Source organism: Coturnix japonica, chromosome 2 (assembly GCF_054131305.1).
Source record: "Coturnix japonica strain WE chromosome 2, WE-NBRP24, whole genome shotgun sequence".
NCBI classification, from domain to species: Eukaryota; Metazoa; Chordata; class Aves; order Galliformes; family Phasianidae; genus Coturnix; species Coturnix japonica.
The window spans coordinates 121,605,990-121,626,229 of record NC_140664.1 but is presented as its reverse complement, the minus strand read 5'-3'; the positions used below and the strand labels follow the sequence as shown (position 1 = coordinate 121,626,229).

General features: G+C 37.6%; 1 protein-coding gene across 1 annotated transcript in view; it reads right to left on the bottom strand.

Annotated features, from left to right (window-relative positions):
• Nucleotides 1-6,746: 6,746 nt before the first annotated feature.
• The window catches only part of STAM (signal transducing adaptor molecule), a 30,814-nt gene continuing 17,320 nt past the window's right edge, over nt 6,747-20,240 (bottom strand). The window contains exons 3-14 of the mRNA XM_015853436.3: nt 19,762-19,837; nt 19,582-19,677; nt 18,872-19,018; nt 18,293-18,383; nt 17,868-18,060; nt 17,459-17,553; nt 16,598-16,686; nt 14,978-15,065; nt 13,935-13,989; nt 13,531-13,684; nt 10,838-11,013; nt 6,747-10,092 (exon numbers count right to left, since the gene is read on the bottom strand). Coding sequence (XP_015708922.1) covers nt 9,843-10,092; nt 10,838-11,013; nt 13,531-13,684; nt 13,935-13,989; nt 14,978-15,065; nt 16,598-16,686; nt 17,459-17,553; nt 17,868-18,060; nt 18,293-18,383; nt 18,872-19,018; nt 19,582-19,677; nt 19,762-19,837 — 1,510 coding nt within the window. The 3' untranslated portion in view covers nt 6,747-9,842. The remainder of the gene's footprint in view (nt 10,093-10,837; nt 11,014-13,530; nt 13,685-13,934; nt 13,990-14,977; nt 15,066-16,597; nt 16,687-17,458; nt 17,554-17,867; nt 18,061-18,292; nt 18,384-18,871; nt 19,019-19,581; nt 19,678-19,761; nt 19,838-20,240) is intronic.

Here is a 20,240-nt window from a genome sequence, read left to right as displayed (position 1 = left end):
TGATAAAAATACCCAAACGTACTCAATCGAGCTTCCCTGGAAACTTATACAAGGCCTGTTACGAATGTAATTTCTGAGGAAAGCAGGCTAATTAGGCAGACTGGTTATTTCCTTCAGAGCATTGTCCTCAGCAGCATAATGGCTTCCAAAGTATTTGCTTTGAAATGCTTCAGTCCTCATGTGTACATGGTACAATTGAAATAACAGAAGAGCCTCCTCCTGAGTGAAATACCAGAAAGAATGAAGAGCTGATTATGAGACCTGAGTTGGTATCTTCAGAACTATTTCTTAACAAGGTAGAAGGAAGGTTGCAAAAGTAATGCCTCCTCTTTTATTACGTTGGCTCACAACACCAGAGCCGTATGCTGGTTGTACGGCAGTATAAGCTGAACCTTCCCATTAATACTCCATTACATTTGGTTGCTATATGACAGATAGCAGCGGAGGGGCAGTCTGACAGAACGGCACGTAACACTGAAGTGTGGATGAAGCAAAAGTGTGGAATTTCACTCCTCCATGCAGGAAAAAATGGCACCCATTGACATTCATCAATGCTTGCTGAATGTTTATGGGGACACAGCAGTGGATGTGAGCACACTGAGATGATGTGTGGTGCATTTCAACAGTGGTGACAGAAACATGAAAGACAAGCTATGTTCTGGACAGCCATGCACAGCTGTTACACCAAGAAATGAAGAACAAACACATTGATCAGTTCATTTGCTCAAAATGGTAAGCACTGGTGACTATGCTGAAAAACAGCGTTTTGTAGTTGAAAATCTGCTCTATCAGTTAGTTTTGTTGTGCTCATTGCATCTGCTGTAGTTTCCATGAAGGTAAACAGGAAGCATTACTTTTGGAGTGACCTATTTATTTCCCTAGCAGTTCAGTGTCAATAATGATGGTAGGACACATTAGATAACACTCCATCAGCATTTCTTTTTTGCTCAGTCTTCATTTATTGATACCATAAAAATTGCAGTCAATAATGCTTTAAAAATTGTCTCTTCCATTTTTAAGTGCTTGGAATGCGTGTGCTCATGTTAGTTCACATTAATAAAGAAAATACTTCCTTTTCAGAGCTATATCTATAATGTTATGGAACGCCAGCCCTACAGCAAGAGAATTTTTATGCTATATTTTGTCACAGACTTGAAATATTTATTATTTTTTTTCCAGGAAGCTGCAGAAACAGCCTATGGTCCTGATGGATAAGCTCTCACTGCATATCATTTAACACTGGGAAAATATCTAGACACAGCCTGTGACAACAGCAGGGTAGGAACAGCCTGCTTTTGCACTGTCAACAATCAATACTCTCCTAGCTCCATGCCCCCATCCATCAAATGAAGCCAACAGCAACACGCTGGAGTGCAGAACAAGACCTCAAAACTGCAAAGCACATAGCCCAGATGAAATGAAAGCCAGAATCATCCTTGGGATTATATGAGCATTACCCAATTCCTAAAAGCAGCACATGATGTATAGTGAACCCACACACAAGGTTTTGATTGACTTGCTACACATACTCAAGTAACTGCTTTCCTGAATACCATAGTGGATAAGAATAGCAAATAGGATGCAACTATCAGCTTGTATCATTAAGCAATTTGGAAGCAAACTTGGGCCCCCATGAACAAAGACACTATTTGAGACCTGGCCATTTGTGAAACTTTGCCACCGATGAACCAAAAATAACAGTCAGCTCTGAGGGTCACAATGTGATGAACCAAAGTAAATGGCAAAGTGCTACACGGATAACACACTGTAGGCTAAAAGAATGGAATCATAGAATGGCTTGGGAGGGGCCTCAAAGATCTTCCAGTTACAATCCCATCCTGCCACATGCAGGTCTGCCAGCCATTATAGTGTGCACTATATTGGGTTGCCCAGGGCTCTGGATTCTTGAAACACAGAAAACATAGGATCCCGGCTACTGGAGCTGTGTGACCAAACCAGCGATGATACACTTTACAGATGAAAGAGTAGGACTACCCCTATTCCAAAAAACAACTCAAAGGCTGCACAGAACACCCACAGAATTACAAGACAATCGACAGAAGGGAAATGCCAAGTTATATTAATATATGTGTATGTATTGATAAAATGAAGTTAATTTATGACTTAAATTACAGTTAGCATTTGTGGGAGCACTTACTATAAGGACTAACTATGAGAACATATGTGAAAGAAGAGGATAATCAATGGGAGACACGCATGTATGTGGAACTGCATTTCTATAAACATACATATACAGTACACACATTGAGTATTTACACAAGCCTCCTGTATATAGACATCCAGAAGAGCTGGGATTGGACTTTCTCTGATGCTGAACCACAGAGTCCCACTGAACACTGTTCAGCTCAGTAGCCATTCAGATCAGGTTGTTTACATTCACAACTGCTTGCTACCTACAATCTATACTTAATAAATAAACACTATTACGGGAAGAAAAGCACAGCAATAACAGCAGGGTAGCAAAGTCCAAAGCTGCAGCAAATGAGGATAAGCCCAAATGCAGCAGCTGCATACACAGAAACAAGGAAACAAAGCCGCTTACCCTCAGAAGGCCTCAGGTAGGCAGGGATCTCCAGCAAGACAGCCTTGCCTCCACTGCCAACCCTTAATGAGGTCTGAATCCTGGCTGCATGCACCTGAGCTCCCCTGGGCTGGCCCTGCCTTGCCACCAGGTGCTCAGTGACTGGTTCAAGCCACGACTCAGCATTTCACTTCAATAAATAAGCAACAAATCTGGTGTCAAATTCAGCTCCACTGACAAATTCAAGGCAGTCTGGTTCTTGGAAAAGGCAAATTCAGAAACTGGTTTGAGCAACCAGGGCAAAGAGCCACCCCTCTGAAGTGGTCAGCAGGACTCACAGACAGGGAGCATTTACAGGAAGCCTTGATTATCTGGAAGATAAGAAGTACTGAAGAGTAGAAAGCTTGGCTGTTTAATAGAGAAGCAGCTTGCTAAGATAAATTACTAAATGGAAATAATCTACTTTACAGTTAAGTGAGCAGAAGTGTTAATAGTTACTAACGGCAAACCCTACCCATTATCTACTCAATCAGGCAGCAAATTATGATTCCACAGAAGGTCCAAGAAAGTTTACAAACCAAGCTTCATAAGACTCTGTTAAAATAAAATACAATAAAAAAATCCTTACTTCTCCCTCCTCCCCCTCATAGCACCATAAGGAAAAAGAACCCTCTAAACAAACACACATAACAAGTGAGCCCATAGGACAACGTGTACATGAATCTTTACATGTTGTGTTTCAGATGGCAGGTGACACAGACTGTGTTCTTACAGCTGCACAGAGCCACAGCTCTGTCCTCTGCTCCTGTGTTCACATAAAACACCACAGCAGACATTGCTTGTTCTCCTGAGGCCTTTTGCTGCTGAGTTGGCCTCAATGAACCCTGCCACAACACTGCAGAATCAGCTACAAGAGTATGTCACCAGGGAACAAAGAAAAGATTCACTTGGGGAAATTTTCACAGCTATAAGAGGCATCAGAACCAAGCGATGCAGATGTTCACAGTTTGTTGCAGAGCAGAGTAAATTGGAACAGTCTGACACTTGGTTTGCAAAAGCCACATAATCCTCAAGTAGCATGAATACAGAGGTGAGCCACGGCAAGTGGCTAGAAATAGATTCCCACGCAATTTCAGTCACAGCAGGTACTTTGCTTATTATTACACCAAGATGGGAACACAGCTTAAGTAAAAATCAAGTGAATCAGTCATGCAACAGAAAACAGAGAGACTGGCTGGGCAGATAACTGACAAGTTTACGATAGTGAATGCTATTTTACTGGTAGCAGGCTTTAGCAACCATAAAGTGTGTTCCTACTGGATTCAACAGCTCTATTCAAAGGGTCCAGCACAAGACTACTGACACAGCAGCTGTTAACAGTGTGGGGAATATGGGGCATAAACACCAGCCTTGATTGTGGGAATCAAAGTTGCATGTTTAAGCACTCAAAACTTATGCTGAAGAGGGCTAAGCAAAGTCAGAGCAAAATAAAAGGTTCTAGAATCACTACTGGTTATTTTCTTACATTTGATGTCAGCTCAATAGATTTTACTCTAAATACGTTCTCAGTATTCAATTCCTGATGATAACTGTTCTAACAGTATAACGTGATGGAAAGCACAGCACTGAGAGGAGCAGGATAGCAAAATTGCAGGCTGCAGTAAGTGAGGATAAGCCCAAATGCAGCAGACATGGCAACAAACAAAGGGAAAAAAAGCTGCTTACCTTCAGAAGGCCTCACGTGTACAGGGATCTCCAGAGATACCCCTACCTCCACCGCCAGCCCTTACACAAGGTCTAGGAAGGAGCGGCTCCTGGCTCCATCCACTCTGATCACTCAGATGCATTGCATACACCTGAGCTCCCCTGGGTTGGCCCTGCCTTCCCACCAGGTTCTCGATCAGTGATTCAAACTGTGACTTTCATTTCTACTACAGCTGTAAACTAAGTGTCAGACTTACTGATCAGCACGCAAATATATACATTACATTACACAGACAGCTGGTTCCATTTGTATGCTACCAACATTAAAATACTCATGCTGTATTTCTCACCAAAAAAAAAGGAGGGTATGCAGCACAATGAATTAAGAAGCAAAACGTATAACCTGGAGTGTAACTGAAACAAGTTAATCACAGATGAAGAATTTGAAAAGTAAAAATGCCGCAATCTACATGCAAGTGCCATGCAACAGCAGCAGCAAAACAGCAGAAAACCAAACACCCGACTCCCCAAGAAATCAGAACATTTGTCTTCAGAGTATTTTGAAGACATCTTGCCCATTGCATCCCCAAGTCCTTTCTCTTATCGCTCTCCTCTGCAATTTAGGAATTCAGTTTGCAACATGATGAACTAAGTACTCCAACTTTAATACTTTGCATTCATACCAAAAACAATTAACAGTTTTTACAAATAGTGTTATTTACTAAAACAATTCTTGTACAACAGTGCAGTATATCTAAATATATACATATGCCAACATCAAAGGGAGCATCAAAACAAACCAAACCAAAAATGCACTTTGCTACTGTGTACACTTTATTACAACCAGAACAGACTTCAGCAGGCTCCTTTTCTTTTTCATGACAAAGACAGAAATTATTTAGATTTCCAGAAGCACATGCAGGTGACAGGAACAAAAACTCCTACCCTTTTGCTAAGGTAGCAGCACGAAAAATTGATCTGCGGTTATACATAGTAGCAAATGGAATGTTTTTAAATACAAATATCTTAACTCCAGAAACAAGGCTTCAAAAGGCTTACATAGTGTTTTTACATATTGAAGCAAAAAGGTCAAATGTCAGGGCCTTCCAAGGTCTTACTACGGTGTTGGATAGCGTACACATCAAAGTCAGTATTCCTCATTGCAGCTGAAAAGGATAAAGGGGTACCTGTAGTGTGAAGTTGGTCGGCGCTACTAAAATGGAACAGAAGAGTATAAAATGATTCTGCCTGACTTCTAACAATGGACAGTTTTGTAGGTTTTATGTTGACTTTTTTCTTTCTTTTTTTTTTTTTTTTGAAAAATTCCTCTTGATTTTTAAATGGAAAAATTATGTTCCCTTATTATTCAAAACCGATGCATGCATCTTCTCCAAAGGAAACTGCAGACACATAATTCAAAGTGCCATTGTAGCCACGGTAATCAGAAACATTCTTTTCCATTCAGTCTGTGAACCCAGCAGACAAGAAATAAAGTAAGACCCTCACAAGACGGCACAGAAACCTTTGAAATGAGAGTGAAAAAATAAAGGTAAGTGATATTAAAGGAAATGCTATAAAATTAATTGGAGAATGAGGTATTAAGCAGTTCTCCATTGTAAATCTGATGTTCCTGTCATCTAGATGAAATCGGAGAACTATAACAGCAGCCTAGATTTGATCAGCAAAATATGTTCATGCTATTAAAAGCGGATTTATCTCCTCTTATCCAAGCATTTGCAATTGGACAAAATGACATATAGTTCTGGTTACTCAAATTCATTTTAGGTCCCCCTTTGAAACTTCTGAAGAGTCACTGTACGAGGGCACTATGCTGCTCCACACCAGTTAAGAAGCTTTCAGTACTTCTATCTTGTTCTTCTTCATGGTTGTTTGACTGCTGTACAGGAATTCTGTCTTGTGACATTAAACACACATCTACACAGGTAATGGTTACTAAGCAGAGATGGGTAAATACGTGGCAGCTGTTGCTTCAACTGCACACTCTTGAATATACTGCCACAACATCACTGTAGCAAAACAAATTTTAACATGCTGAGGGGAGACTTTATCGCCCTCTTCCAGTACCTGAAAGGTGCTTACAGTGAGACTGGGACAAGTCTCTTCTCACTGGTGACAAGTGACAGGATGAGGGGAAATGGCCTCAAGTTGCGCCAGGGCAAGTTTAGGTTGGATATTAGGAAACACTTCCTTACAGAAAGGGTAGTTAAACATTGGAATAGGCTTCCAGAAGGTGGTTGAATCACCATCCCTGGATGTGTTTAAGAGCCATTTGGATGTGGTGCTCAGGGATATGATTTAGCAGAGGGTTTTTAGAGTTAGGGTGGTTAGGCTGTGGTTGGACTTCATGATCTTCTAGGTCTTTTCCAACCTGGGTAATTCTATAATTTTATGATTCTATGCTGACCTCAGTATTCTTCCTGGGATGCTTTACAGTAAATCTTTACATCACTGTTACGCCCACATAAATTGAGATGATACACACAGGTAAACACATTGTTTATAGCTGAGAAATGCACAGAAGGCACTTTCCAGATTTTGCTCCAGTTCATGGAAACCAAGCCACTACAATATACCTTCTGACATTAATTAACATTTCTGTACTCCTTAATGAAAAAGTGAAGCAACAAAGGTTTATACAAAATGTGGTGAAAATACTTCAGCCTTCCATTGTCAATTTACATGTAAGGAAGCAAGACATTCAAAAAGTTAGGTGTCCTGTTGGAACAGGAATGGTGTGTCATTTCCAGGGATTCTGAACTTTCAGACAGATTAACTTCTTGACACTCAAGTACTTTGCTAAGAAGCTTTTCCACACAGCAGCTGTACACGTTCCTTCCCTCTCTCGCCCATATTCAGTGTTCAATACCATAGTAAGACAGAATATACATGATCAGAATATACTTCATCAAAATAATGCATAAATAAGGAAACCAAATAGATCACAGCAGGGAAAATCAGCAATGACATCTTCAGGCAGATGATACTACACGGACCAAAAGGTGAATTGAAATGTAATTGCTGAATACCAGTTACAGGATAAGTGAAGGAATTAGTGCAGCAGCAGCATGTAGCAAAGTAGGAGGAAATGTAACTGAAAAGCACTAGATCAAGGGATGCAAACATGTGAGAAGGCAAATTAATCATTCCTGGTTAATGAACCAAAACAAGAAGCAATAGAGCTCCAAAATCAGCTTGGCCTGATAACTGCATCTGAAATGAAAAAAAATAATTAGGATGCTTAGACTCTGAGCCTAAAATCAGCACCAGTTGTGGTTAAGGAAAACTTTTCTTTTTAAGTCAACTGATGCATGAAAGACTAGGAATATGAATTGTTAAAGTCAGCTGGGCTACCTCGATGCTTTAAGATCCTCCTTGAGTCAGGGCATAGAAGTACAGAGTAAGAGGTTACTTACACTTCTGGTAGAAATTATACACTCCTATATACTGCTTCTCTGCTTTTCAGTAAGATAGCTAAAGCATGCAGAGAACGCTACCTAAATGACACTACACGTCCTTTCTACAGAAAACCACCTCTTCAATCTATTACAAATGATCTATTATACAAATCCTTGGAATTTCTTCTCTTCCCCCTCCCTCCCCCCACCCCTCTCTCCCCTTTTTTCTTTTTTAATTAGTGTTACCTTCCAAATTCCACAGACTTTTGTGTTAACACCAAATACAAGCAGTCTGTGAACGTGCTTAACAATTCTGGAGAAAGAAACAAACAAATCAAAACATGAACATTCTAGCATCGAAACACACTGTCCTGGCTACAACATCACCAATTGGAACACATCAGCTAGGGGCATGTTTTGTAACCACCCTGCCTACAAAGTTAGGCAAAACAGCCATCCAAAAGGATTAAGAGACAGAACACCAGCTCTATAAAACAAGTGAAACAAAGACTTGTTAGGTAACACATACAGCAGGAGCATAAGGAATTACTGAGGTTAATTTACATTATAATGTACAATTGCAACATTTAATTCCAGAAGCATCACACTAAAATACAGTACACAAAAGCAAACAATTTCTGGCATACACATTAAGGAGACTGAAAACACAGCTTTGATGCTGAAGCCACCTAGTATTGCTCTGTCTGGAATGAGAGTCGTCAGAAAAGGTAAGTGGAAACCAGAATGCATTAATAGATCAAATACAAATGCAAAGTATCACCAGTTCTTGTACAAGAAAGTCTGATCAGACATATCAAAATTCTTCTTTCCTTTACCAAAATCCTTTTGCAGCACCATGGCTGCAAAAAGAAAACATTATGCCTCAAAAAGCCACCTAGTTCCGTTTCTGAGAAATGCAAGGGTTCCAAAATAGGCTAATGCATGTTGCTGTAGAAGCAAATTCAAAGTAATGTTGAAGTCAACAAAATTAAGAGGCCTTTTCTATTCATACTATAGAAGGGCTAATAAACTTAACCTGCAGAACAACTGGAAACTGAAAAATTAATTGACGTTTAAGGCAGAAGTGTTTGTGTAAAAACTGTAAATAGAACAAACTGATAAGCAAGGCCACAAGAGATCAAATAAAGCCCTGAAGGTTGTTCAGCAAAGTGATTTAAATGTCCATAATTCTCCATTAATTCTCTAATTAAGAAGACTTGAATGAAGTTGTGTTATTCATGTTGCACGTTCCAGTTTAAAACTCCACCATTTCTCCTCCAACTCAACTTCTCTGTCTTTGGTGTACTCTCTACCAACACACATAGAATACAGTTCTCACTGTCATTATAACAAACCAACCTGGAAAAAATAAATTATGTGCATCTCATGACAAAATGCAAGATCCTGATCTGTTGCATGGTCCCATGATACATTTAGCAGCCTCTGAATAGTAGTTTTAGGTTATCAATTGTGTGTGAAGCAGAATCACAAATTGTTGTTCTCATCCCCCAGATCATTTAGTAGCTATCTAGTTTGCTTTGGTAGATAAAGCCATCTAATAGTCATGACACATTTGTGTTCAGTTCAGGAAGTAATGAAACCTAGACTCCGATAAGTTTGGAATTCGTGTATAGACCTTAATCTGTAAGTGTAACCATGATATGCAGAATTACCACACTTGTCCTGTATTGGAAAAAGACATCACATCTGTCATAAAACTAGGTAAAACTATGAAACATGGTTGTCAGTTCATGATTAAAATAAAATAGTTATGTAAAATATTTTTAACATTGTGTTAAATATATTCACATGATCACCATAGCTATACGTAATGGCCACTACTGCAATCACACACTATATGTACATAACATATATGCCACAACAGTTTGCAAGTGTTGAGTTTTCACAGACTAGCCAATTTTACCAGACATAAATAATCCTGTACCAATTTTTAGCCGTTTTAAAAGGAATTAAGTGTCCTAGATATATCCACTCCTCTGCAAAATTAAAAAAAAAAAAAAAATCCTAAAAAGTCAGTGCAAATTGAACTTGTTCACCAAGAAAGATTCTTATTAAGCTGAAGATAAACAAAGTTTAAGAGATTAAAGGAAGAGACTCAAAGCATCGTCAACTGCCTTTAGCAGAGGTTAAAGAAGATTAGGAATCAGAAGTCCCAGATCCTATAGCAGAGCCTTCTGTGAATAGCTATGCTGGGGCTGTTGAGGAGGTGGAGGCTGTGGTTGTTGTGGAGGTGCTTGTTGACTGCCTGCTGTCTGTGGCAGAGGTGTAGATGCTAAGTTATAGTTTGGCACCTGGGACATATTAGTTCCAGCATTCTGATAAGCAGCAACATCAACAGCAGCAGGTGGTGGACTATACACTGAAGCCTGGTTAGAGTAAGTATTTCCAGCAACAGAGCCAACCATTGCACTGAAAAATAAAAGAAAATGAAAATTCAAAAGTCAGTTCAAAAACATTTTATAAACAAAAAATTATGTTCATAACTTTTATTGCTTCTTTAACTGTGCTATATAAACACACATAGAAAAAGCTACCTCCTAGATCTGGACACTTGCATACTTAAAGTTGTAGACAATGACTATCCCAAGCAAAATGCACTCCTCAGACCTAAAAACAACAAATACACTAGATTTTGAATTAGACTGAATCTATATTGTATTTTAAATGTGCAATATGGAACACCATCCATTCACTGCTTCATACCATAATAGCCACTTGTAACTTCCTTATATGAGGAAGCTGTGTATGTTTTATTGAGTATTTCATTCTCAAAACAAGCAGCATTCTTCCCATAATATTTGAAGCTAGTATGATGTGATATATACCTTCTCAGAAATGACAATACAGAGCATCAGATGATTTTCATCATTAAACATCCATATATATATATAAAATCTCTTTATATATGTGTGTGCATATACATACATATACATAAACACATACATATACTTAGAAATATCCACACACACAAATTTGGACAAAACACATGCTACCAATAAAAAGAACCACTGTTACTAATTGCTACTAATTGAAGTAGACTTCAGTTGAGATTAAAATTACACTTCTAGAAAACAATTTTTCTCCTTGAAATATCATCTGTAGTCTTTTATATTTAAACTGATTTAAGTTTAAGTAGAAAGATACTTAAAATTACTTTGTGTAAGACGTCTGTGCAGGCTGACCAGGTAGTACTGAGCTGGCAGATGGAGTAACTGTGCCTTGGCTGAGAGAAGAGAGCTGTTCGGGAGGAAGATTATAGCCTTGAATGTGGCCCATCTGTGCACTCCCTGCCACCAGATACGCATTACCTTGAGGCTGCCCTGGATAAACCTAGAAAGTTAAATAAAGGAATAGCAAGAATAAAATAAAGCAGAATTTTAGTTGTTAAAATAAGAGTGCAGAATGTAAAGACGTTTTCTTGAACCTTTTACCTACAGATAGTTTAATAAACGCCAGTCGACTGTCTTCCATTAGGTGATGAAGTATGAAAAAACAACTAGATTTTCAATGGACACTATTTACATTACTACCCTCACACTGCAGTACCAAAAAGGTCAGACAGTTTACTGGACAGCTTGTATTCCACATTTTATTTCAATGACTATCACTCATCCTAACTAGCACTACTCCCACTGAATGACACTACTATGTTGTGTAACAAACAGCAGTCCAAGGAAGAGTAGTTTTTGATGCCCAGTAAAGAACGTACTATTTTTTTATCCTTAGCCAACCTACAATTTCTTGCAAGTAACTGTTGAAAGTGCTATTGTGAAATTGTTTGAAGGCAAAATGAGGTCTTATTTTCTGTTGAGAATAAGGTACCGTTTTGTAACCAGTTAGAAGATGTTTCAGCTATATTCTAAATCATGATCACATTTCTATAAACCTACATTTCTGTTCGGTCCTGAATTATCTGGCTGAACACAAATTAGTAGAAGAAACTATGAGGTCACACACATAATTGAGTTCACATAAGTCAATGATAGACAGCCCTGCTATGTGAAGATCCATGAACCTCAGATGACATTCATAGAGAGTTTATGCAGCAAAGGCAGGAGACCCATAACTTTTCAGAGCTTTATTCTGGGTCAACTTTATCCCCAAAATCCAGTTTTTCCTTTTAAGCATCCCCAGAAATATGCCCACTAATAAAACATTATAATTATTTAACAGAATTGTGACAAGACTGCTCGTAGCATGTGGTCAGTAGTCATTGATTTTCGTAATGACACTGGAAAAACACCTCTTTTTTAAAAGTTGGTACGTATTTGTAGGAAGCTACAAGAAATAAATTTGCTTCCACGTTTATATAACACTGCTTGAGTATTAATGAGTTGGCTTAAAGTTGTTGCTTTTTTTAACTCAAAAAAAAAAAAAAAGATATTATTGAAAAAACGGCTTGAAGTGTTAAATATTCCTGCAAAATGAAAATACAGCAAACATGGAATAGATCATGAAACTAAAAGCAAACTAAAGAAGAGACTGATTTTAGGATAGAGTGGGCATACTCTGATACAGGAATGGCACTCCTTTGGTTCTATGCTTTCTTTGGCCAACTCTGTAAAGGCCCAGTCAGCTTTAATTTTTCAGCTGTTTATGTTTATGCATGAATTTTGGTCAAGGAAAATGTATTTGAGCAGGAAAGAACTAGAATTGTTAAAACTGGCAACAGGAGTATCTCTAAAGCTTGAAGCTGAAAACACACAATATTCTAGTCTTATCATGTGCCGAGAGAAAGAACTTCCTGTTTACTGAGAATATTTCTAAGGGAGCAAGATGATTTTATTAACACAGTGTACATCATACATAGGTTTCCACCTCCTGGGATGACAGGAGTTGGACAGGAAACAGCAGCAGTAGGGCAAAAGGAGGAAATACATAACTTTTTGCAACCAACGCTTCTGTGAAAGACAAAACTGTTTTTCTTCTTTGTCTCAAAGCTTGCTTCGTGAGGCCTTTCTGGTGATAAGACTCTAACTGACAACTGCTCATTATCTAGAGGGGCAAGTGGTGGGTATCACCATGCCACAATACCTCTGCTCATGATTGTAAAGATAAGCAGAAGTGGGACAAGCAGTCTTTTTTGTGAGTGCAGCTGGAAGAAGCTGACCACTGCAAAAGGTGATAATACTTGTGCATGGCAATGAAGGCACCACTCCCTGCTGGCTTATCTGTTTGGTCAGGTACGTCACACTAACAAAGAGAAAAGAAACAAAAATAACCAAACAGATAAATGGGGGATAAAAAGACCCTCACTAAACTATGGATTTTGGAGAAGAACTACAAAAAGATTCTTTTGATGGAGAATTCCCTGAGGGGAAAACCTCTTTGGAAGAAACCTCCAACCAAGGGCCTGCTTGCTGTGAAGCTTCTTGGCTTCCTCCCATCCCCTGCCATGACCAGATGAGTTCCTGAGAACAACAGACCTGCTACAAACCTCACTGGACCCACAGTGGTGGCTACCTCCCTCTTGCTTACTACGACGACTCTGTGCTTTTTATTTCCCATCTCTTTCCTATGACCATCTTCCCTTCCCATATCCCTAAGCAACTAGGATTTGTAATAAACTGGTTAGGCTAACATTTGACCCATTGTGTCTTAATTTTGCTGTCGGGTATACTACATTAAAAAGAAACTCTTCTTCGTCCTATAAAGTGGAGCAGGACAACATCTCACCATACTTTATATAGAACTTGCAGTTTCAAAATCAACCAATTATCAGTATACATTTATTCCAGTAATGTACATAAGTATTGCAAATAGAAATTTGAGTAAAATTTTAGCAAATCAAATGCAGTTTAGTATATGTTTGATAATGTCAACAGCTATTAAAGCTTATGTAAATACCTGAGAGCCAGAAACACCTGATGACTGCATATAATACTGTTGGTTTTGTAGCTTTGCATACATGGAATACATTGGGTCTTCATTCATCAACTTGTTATACAAAGAAAGAGCCTCCATTGCTTTAACATTGAGCTCTGAAAGTTCTGAATGTTTCCTGGAAAATATATAATAGAGTTTATTCTACAACTCAGATATCTTCAATACAGAACAGATATTATAGGGCGATATTCACAAGGGGAGATAAGCAATATAATCCTGGTGCTTGTGAAGTGACGTCTGCTAAGTGCCATAACGTCAAATGACAGAACACTTTGCAAGTGTTCACAGAAATGATTAGAATTATCACTGAGTAGCAACACTCGTATTTATGAATCTTGAGTCAAAACACATATTTACTTTTTTACCTGTCTATATCTTTTAATTTTTCATCTATGAGGGGTCCCATCTGGTGGCACATTGCTGGAAAAGAAGAACATTAAAAAAACCATCAGAGTAATAAAGATTTCTATGCATCCAGGAAGAAAATAGCTTTAAGAAAATTATCAGATAGAAACGTGTAGGTGAAAATCAGAAAGAAGAAAAAGAGAAAGAAGAAAAGAAAAATTAAGATCAGTGCTATAATCAATTAACAGCATCACAAAGAGATCACCTATGAAAACAATTAAGGGGAAAACAGATTGCAGTAGTTCAAATCCTGCAAGTCAAAGACAAAGCACATTACTCTTTCCCTGGAATCTTAACTGGGTGAAGGAGATCCTGTCAAGTAAGGTTTTTTCAAACCACCAAGACATTACATGTAAAAACCAACAGGAAGAAAAATCCACCAGAAGTAGAATGCAAGAATATTAAAACAAAAGCATGCCCCCCAAGAACACGCAAAGCACAATTAGCTAACTGAAAGACAGATTTTGTCAAATGTAAAGTAAATAGGAAAGGCAGCTGAAATGGGATAATACTGCTGAACCCTACTTTAGAATGCAAAACTTGCCTTCCTCTTTAAGCAGAGTACTATTTACTAACTGGGAGATGTGCTTAATAAGCAATAGCTCAGTCTTATCTGGTGAATAAATATGACTGCAGAAAAACAAACAAAATACAAAATATCAGAATCCTGAACATCCAGTAACAAAAACTTTATCTGGGTTCAAAAGCCAAGTGAGGTTGGTAAGAGGATGTTGAATTTCCTTTATGAAGTTGATGAAACCAGTAATGGCACTTTTGGCTTCAGATGGAGCCATCACTTCTGCAATTTTACATTTCAAACTTAACATACATGTAAAAGATCTCCTGACCAGAACAAAGATGTCACATAAATCAGGATCAGCTGGTAAACTTAAGCAGCTAATAAGACCTTAAAGAGTATCCTATTTTATACACAGCTGAAAAATCTACATGCAAAGTGCACAGTCATGCTCTAGACATTTAGATTCAACTGAGATTCACTTACCCTCAAGATGAAGTAATTCTGGGAGGTCTGGCTGGTCATCAGTTGGATCTGCACTTTGCAACATCTGCAGGAGCTGGTCCATTTTATCCTAGAACATAAGTTGTGTAATTAGTGTGGAGGGGACAGGGAAGAATTAGCACTTTTAGCTTTTAAAAAAAACACAAATCACATATGCTACTTTACAGGAATGAAGATGTTTGAAAAAGGAAGAGCAAAATGATTAAAAACAAATATTAGGAACAAGTGTAATGTGCAGTACACCCCTTCAATTCTAAAGTCTTTCGAAACTATTTTCAAAACAGTTTCTGTGTATCTCCGCTATTTATTACACATGCAACACTACCACCTAGTGGGATTAGTAAAAATGTTTTGACAGAAAACAGTAAAGACATGGGTACTTCAACTACATTTTGTTTTTTGCGTGCTGTCTATCAGCACATAAACAATGCCATTATTAATATATATGAAAGGGGTTTTTTAAGATTATATTCAGAGGGGTTGTATGATTTAATTCAGAATTTTACACTGCTGATTAACCAGTTTAAATGCAAACAATTTACGTAAATATCAAGGGGAAAAAGTTAAAATGTATGAACTCTCTGAAAAGTATGTCTTGCTGTGAACTATAGCGCTTAACCAGCCATCACTTAACAATCAGTGATTACTTCTTAGCTGAGTCTATCAAATAAATAGCCTTTAATGGGGCAGTTCACGTGCAGTATCAAACTAAAATCATGCTTTCTCCTCTGAACTCTGGGAATGGTGGAAGAAGCCAAATTAACTACTTCCTTAAAAGATTATACTATGGGATATTTAAATATAAAACAAAATGGAATCAAAGAAGGCAAAGCTGGAAGGCACACCAACATCTTCAAGTCTCAAGATAAACCATTTCTGCACGTTACAAACTTACATATATCTCTTAGGAAGAAAAGTATTTGAGAAAGGGATAGATAAGGCAGGAGATAAATAGGATGTTAGGAAGGCAGTAACTAAATTTCCATTTCACAGAACAATGAACAATTGAGAAAGAGTTAGAAGGTCGTGGGAAAAAAAGAGGGAAAAATTCTGAACAGATCTCTCATCCCTGGGGAGAGAAAAAGGTGGGGAAAAACAGCCTGGACTGAGGGCTCCTGGCTACTGAGATGAAATTGTGTGAATCTTAATTAGTATTACTTAGAATAACAAAAAGTTCACAGTTTTCAGAGAAGTAAAAAGGCATTTCAGAGTGGGCAATTCAGTGGTGGTTATACTGCAAATAAATCTAAGGCAGCACTTAAAATGAGTGCATTTGAGGTGTCTTGAAGTAGCTAAAGCACAACTTCAGAACAAATGGATCACACCACACCAAGCATCTAGTTTGCATGTTAACAGCTATACAGTCCTGAGGCAGGGCCCTGAATTGAACAAAGTCTCCAAAATTATTTTCATAAATGCCTAAGAACTTCAGGATACATCACCATACCAGAGCATTGCTGATAATCAACTTTTCCCACCCATTCTTTTTGGCTACATTCTCTTGATAGTCCAAATTGTTTTTGAGATACAGGATGAAAGGGTTAAATATCACATGTTTAAATATAACAGCTGTTGAAAAATCAGTATTTGTTTCATACTTACTTCATCAATATAAACTGGTTCAGGCTCAGGTTCTATTGTTTCTACTTGAACTTCATCACTGAACTGCACTGTTTTCTTCTCAGCTTTCACTGTAAGATAAATAGGCAGCTCTTGTTTTATAAAATAAACAAAACAAGAACAATGCTACAGACCTCGCATGTTACATTTGCAGGTATTTGCCTTTGAAACTGTGACAAATATAAAAAAACCCACTGACAATTCATACAAGGTCAATGGAAGCACATTTTAGAAAGTAAATGCCCTTATTGTAGCCTCCCTCTATATAACACTTATTAGTAAGCCACCAAGAAAACACACTAAGAGAGCTATTGGAAGAAATAGGGCTTATGAATTAAATTTAAGACAAAACTGGGAAAATCATCTACTACAAAACAGTTTTCTTTTTCCCAAAGTAAAGTATAGAACTGAAAGTTGTCAAACTTCCTTCTCAGTCAAATATCACCAACTGGCCAGAGGCCTACAGTTTTTCTTAATTATTTACCACTGCAACCAGGTTAAAAGATATATAGGGAATAAACTACTGTTTTGGGAAGTTTGTTTTGTTTTGCTTTTAATTTTTACAAAATTTTTTCAAGCTTTCAGTAAATTGTTACATGAGTCACAAGGAAGCTGTAGGTAGTATCCTGTTTTTCAACAGATGCCAGCATGGGTAGCCATGGACTGGCATATGAAGATAGAACTGTGGGAATATTAAGGACTCTTCAGTTTTACTGTGAGTATGACATGAACTTGTGACTTAACTCTTATCAGTTAAGGGAAAGGAAATACAGATCGTGTACAACTACAGACACATCCCATAAGCCAAGTCAAATCTTAACATATATGCATAAAGTCACTTACTCATTTCTGGCTCAGCAGAAAGATCAGCTGTAACAAAATTAGATGGAAACAATCCTATACCCTGATGAGTTTCACCTTTCCACCAATTTGGATCACTAAAAGATTTTAAAAAATAAAAATTAAAAACCCATACTGACAAGGAATTTTCCCAAGACTTGCACCATGTAAGGAATATATATGCAATTTGTATTTACATACAAGCAGTATATGCAGAAATGTTCATACAATAATCTTTATGCAATTACATTTGTGGGTCAGAAACCTAGGAGACAGCTAAATAAAATATTTAACATAGAAATATATTTTATTGCAACTATATTCCAATGTACGCTTCCAACATAGCATACACTGTTCTTCCTGACTGACTTTTAGTCTAATACATGTTTAATAGGCATTCTATACAAGTTACCTGTCATCAAGGATAGTTATAAGTTCTCCAGCTTTAAAGGTTAATTCGTTGTCTTCAGCAGCCTCAAAATCATAGATTGCACGAACCTTTCGGCCCTCATGTTTGTGATTTGTTAAAAGACTTGAGGTGCTCGGATACAAACTGGAAAGTGTTGTTTGCTGTTGTCTTTGTTCTTTTAGTGACAGTTCAATTGCTACAAAAGAAGAGTTATTTAGATGAAAATTCCCTATATAAATGCGTAGAATGAATCAAAAACTTATGAGAATATTTAGTATAATTCCATTCTTGTTGCACTGTAACCAATTTCTGCCTCTCATGTAAAAATATGATAACAAATCAACAGATGTTTTACAACTCCTACAGTGTTTCTGTTTTATTAGATATCTACCTTCAAATTCTTTGGGTCAGCAAGTAAACGCACTCACCTTTAGCTAAATCTTCTTCTTCCTTCTTGTTAGCTACTGCACCGGGATCTTTGGCAACTAGGGCTGGACTTGCTTTTGCCTGCTCAGCAGCCTAGAAAAAATAAAAGATGTAGTAGTAAAATCATTGAAAACTGTCACAATGTATTAATATTTACTATTTTGATTTGCATTCAACTATATTTCAGGAGGAAAATTCTTTACTCAGAGGACAGTGAGAAACTGGCACAACTGCTCAGAGAGCTGTGGGTGCCCCATCCCTAGAGTTCAAGTTCAGGTTGGACAGAGCCCTGGGCAGCCTGAGCTTGTACGGGACAGCCCTGCCCATGGCACAGGGTTGGAAATAGATGGAACTTTACAACTCAGGATGTTCTTTGAGTCTATGATTTTTATATATGATATAAAAATCAAAGGAAGCCAGAGCATCTCAGCCCTCAAATGAATGCTTTACTTAGACACAGAAGATTTCATTTTCTTTGCCAAATGCATTATAGTGTTCGAGACTATATAAATATTAAAATACAGACCTGAGTATAAAAAGAATTTGTGACTTTTTGTATTACTATTTTTGTAGTACTATACCTGGGAACCAATAGCTGGGAAAGTGACTCCTTGCTCCTTCAGATTTTTTATCATAGCAGATATTAAACTAAGCTGCGGGTCATTCTTGAATTCATCAGTCCATTCCACCATAAGAGCTTTCAGCTTTTCACAAACTTTTGGATGACCCTACAGAAAAATAAAAAATAATTAAATCATGTACCAATTTGTTCTAAATTCCTTAGTTTCACATACATTCATGCTACTTCCAATATAAGCTATACGTACACTTGAAAACACAGTACATTAATAAGGGATACCTTTTACTAGAAAGGGAGAAGAGTGCACCAGATTTCAGCACTATGTTTAATGGCTTTTGGGAACAGCATTTTAACAATATGGACTAGCCAAAAAACGCTGTATACAAAGTTACAGAAAAGCTTTCTATCATCTCCATTTCACTGCATGTCTGTATTTAGTATTTTACTATTTTCATTGAATGTGAAAACAAATGTAGGTATTTACCAATTAATCTCACTTCTCATATGAGCAGAATACACAAGTAACTGTAGTATGAAGCGGAAGTCAGTCCTCCCACTAATATTTTATTCTCAAAATCCCCCTTCTTCTCGTATCTGCTTCCCAAAATTTCCAGTCATCCAGAAGTAGATTCCATTCCAATCTCAGGTTACCCCAGTTATCAATCTAATTTAGCTTTTATTTGAATCATATAAATCACTGCAGTACATTACCTTATTCAAAACATTGCTTACTTCACTGGCAAAGTCTCTTGAACAGACTTCTAAATGAAAGATTTTACCACAGTTTGATACACACGCTCCTAGAAGCTGAAGAAAGACAGATTAAAACTCAGAGATTTTGTGTGATATAGCATTTTAGGACAGAAAAGGACTATATTAAAATTAACCTACTGTTAGAGCCTGCATAGCAACATGGGGATCCTTATGGTTCACTCTCTTCATAATGGAACGAAGACAATCCTTAGGCCTAAAGCAAGGCAAGACAGCTTTAAAGTTAGGTGATGGAATGAATGTTCCTTATAGCACAAATGACAATGCATGACAATGCTAGCAGGCAGCAAGCTCTCCTCAATACAGTCAGTACATTCTTTAGTGGCTTATAAGGGTAACGTTAAATAAGAAATATTATAATTAATAATGAAAACAAATAAAAAAGCAACCATTAGCTGTTCAGGTCACTTCTGTCTGTAGGACTGCAACCTTTCTCAGTTATCAAAATAAGCTTTTTTATTTTTTAGTTTTAGAGAATTACTATAAATACTCCACCAATGTATAAAATTGCAGAATGGTAGTTCTCTGTACCCCATCCACTCCCATTGCATACTTTTGTTCACTCTAGGAAAAACTCCTAACAGAGAAACTGTCATGTC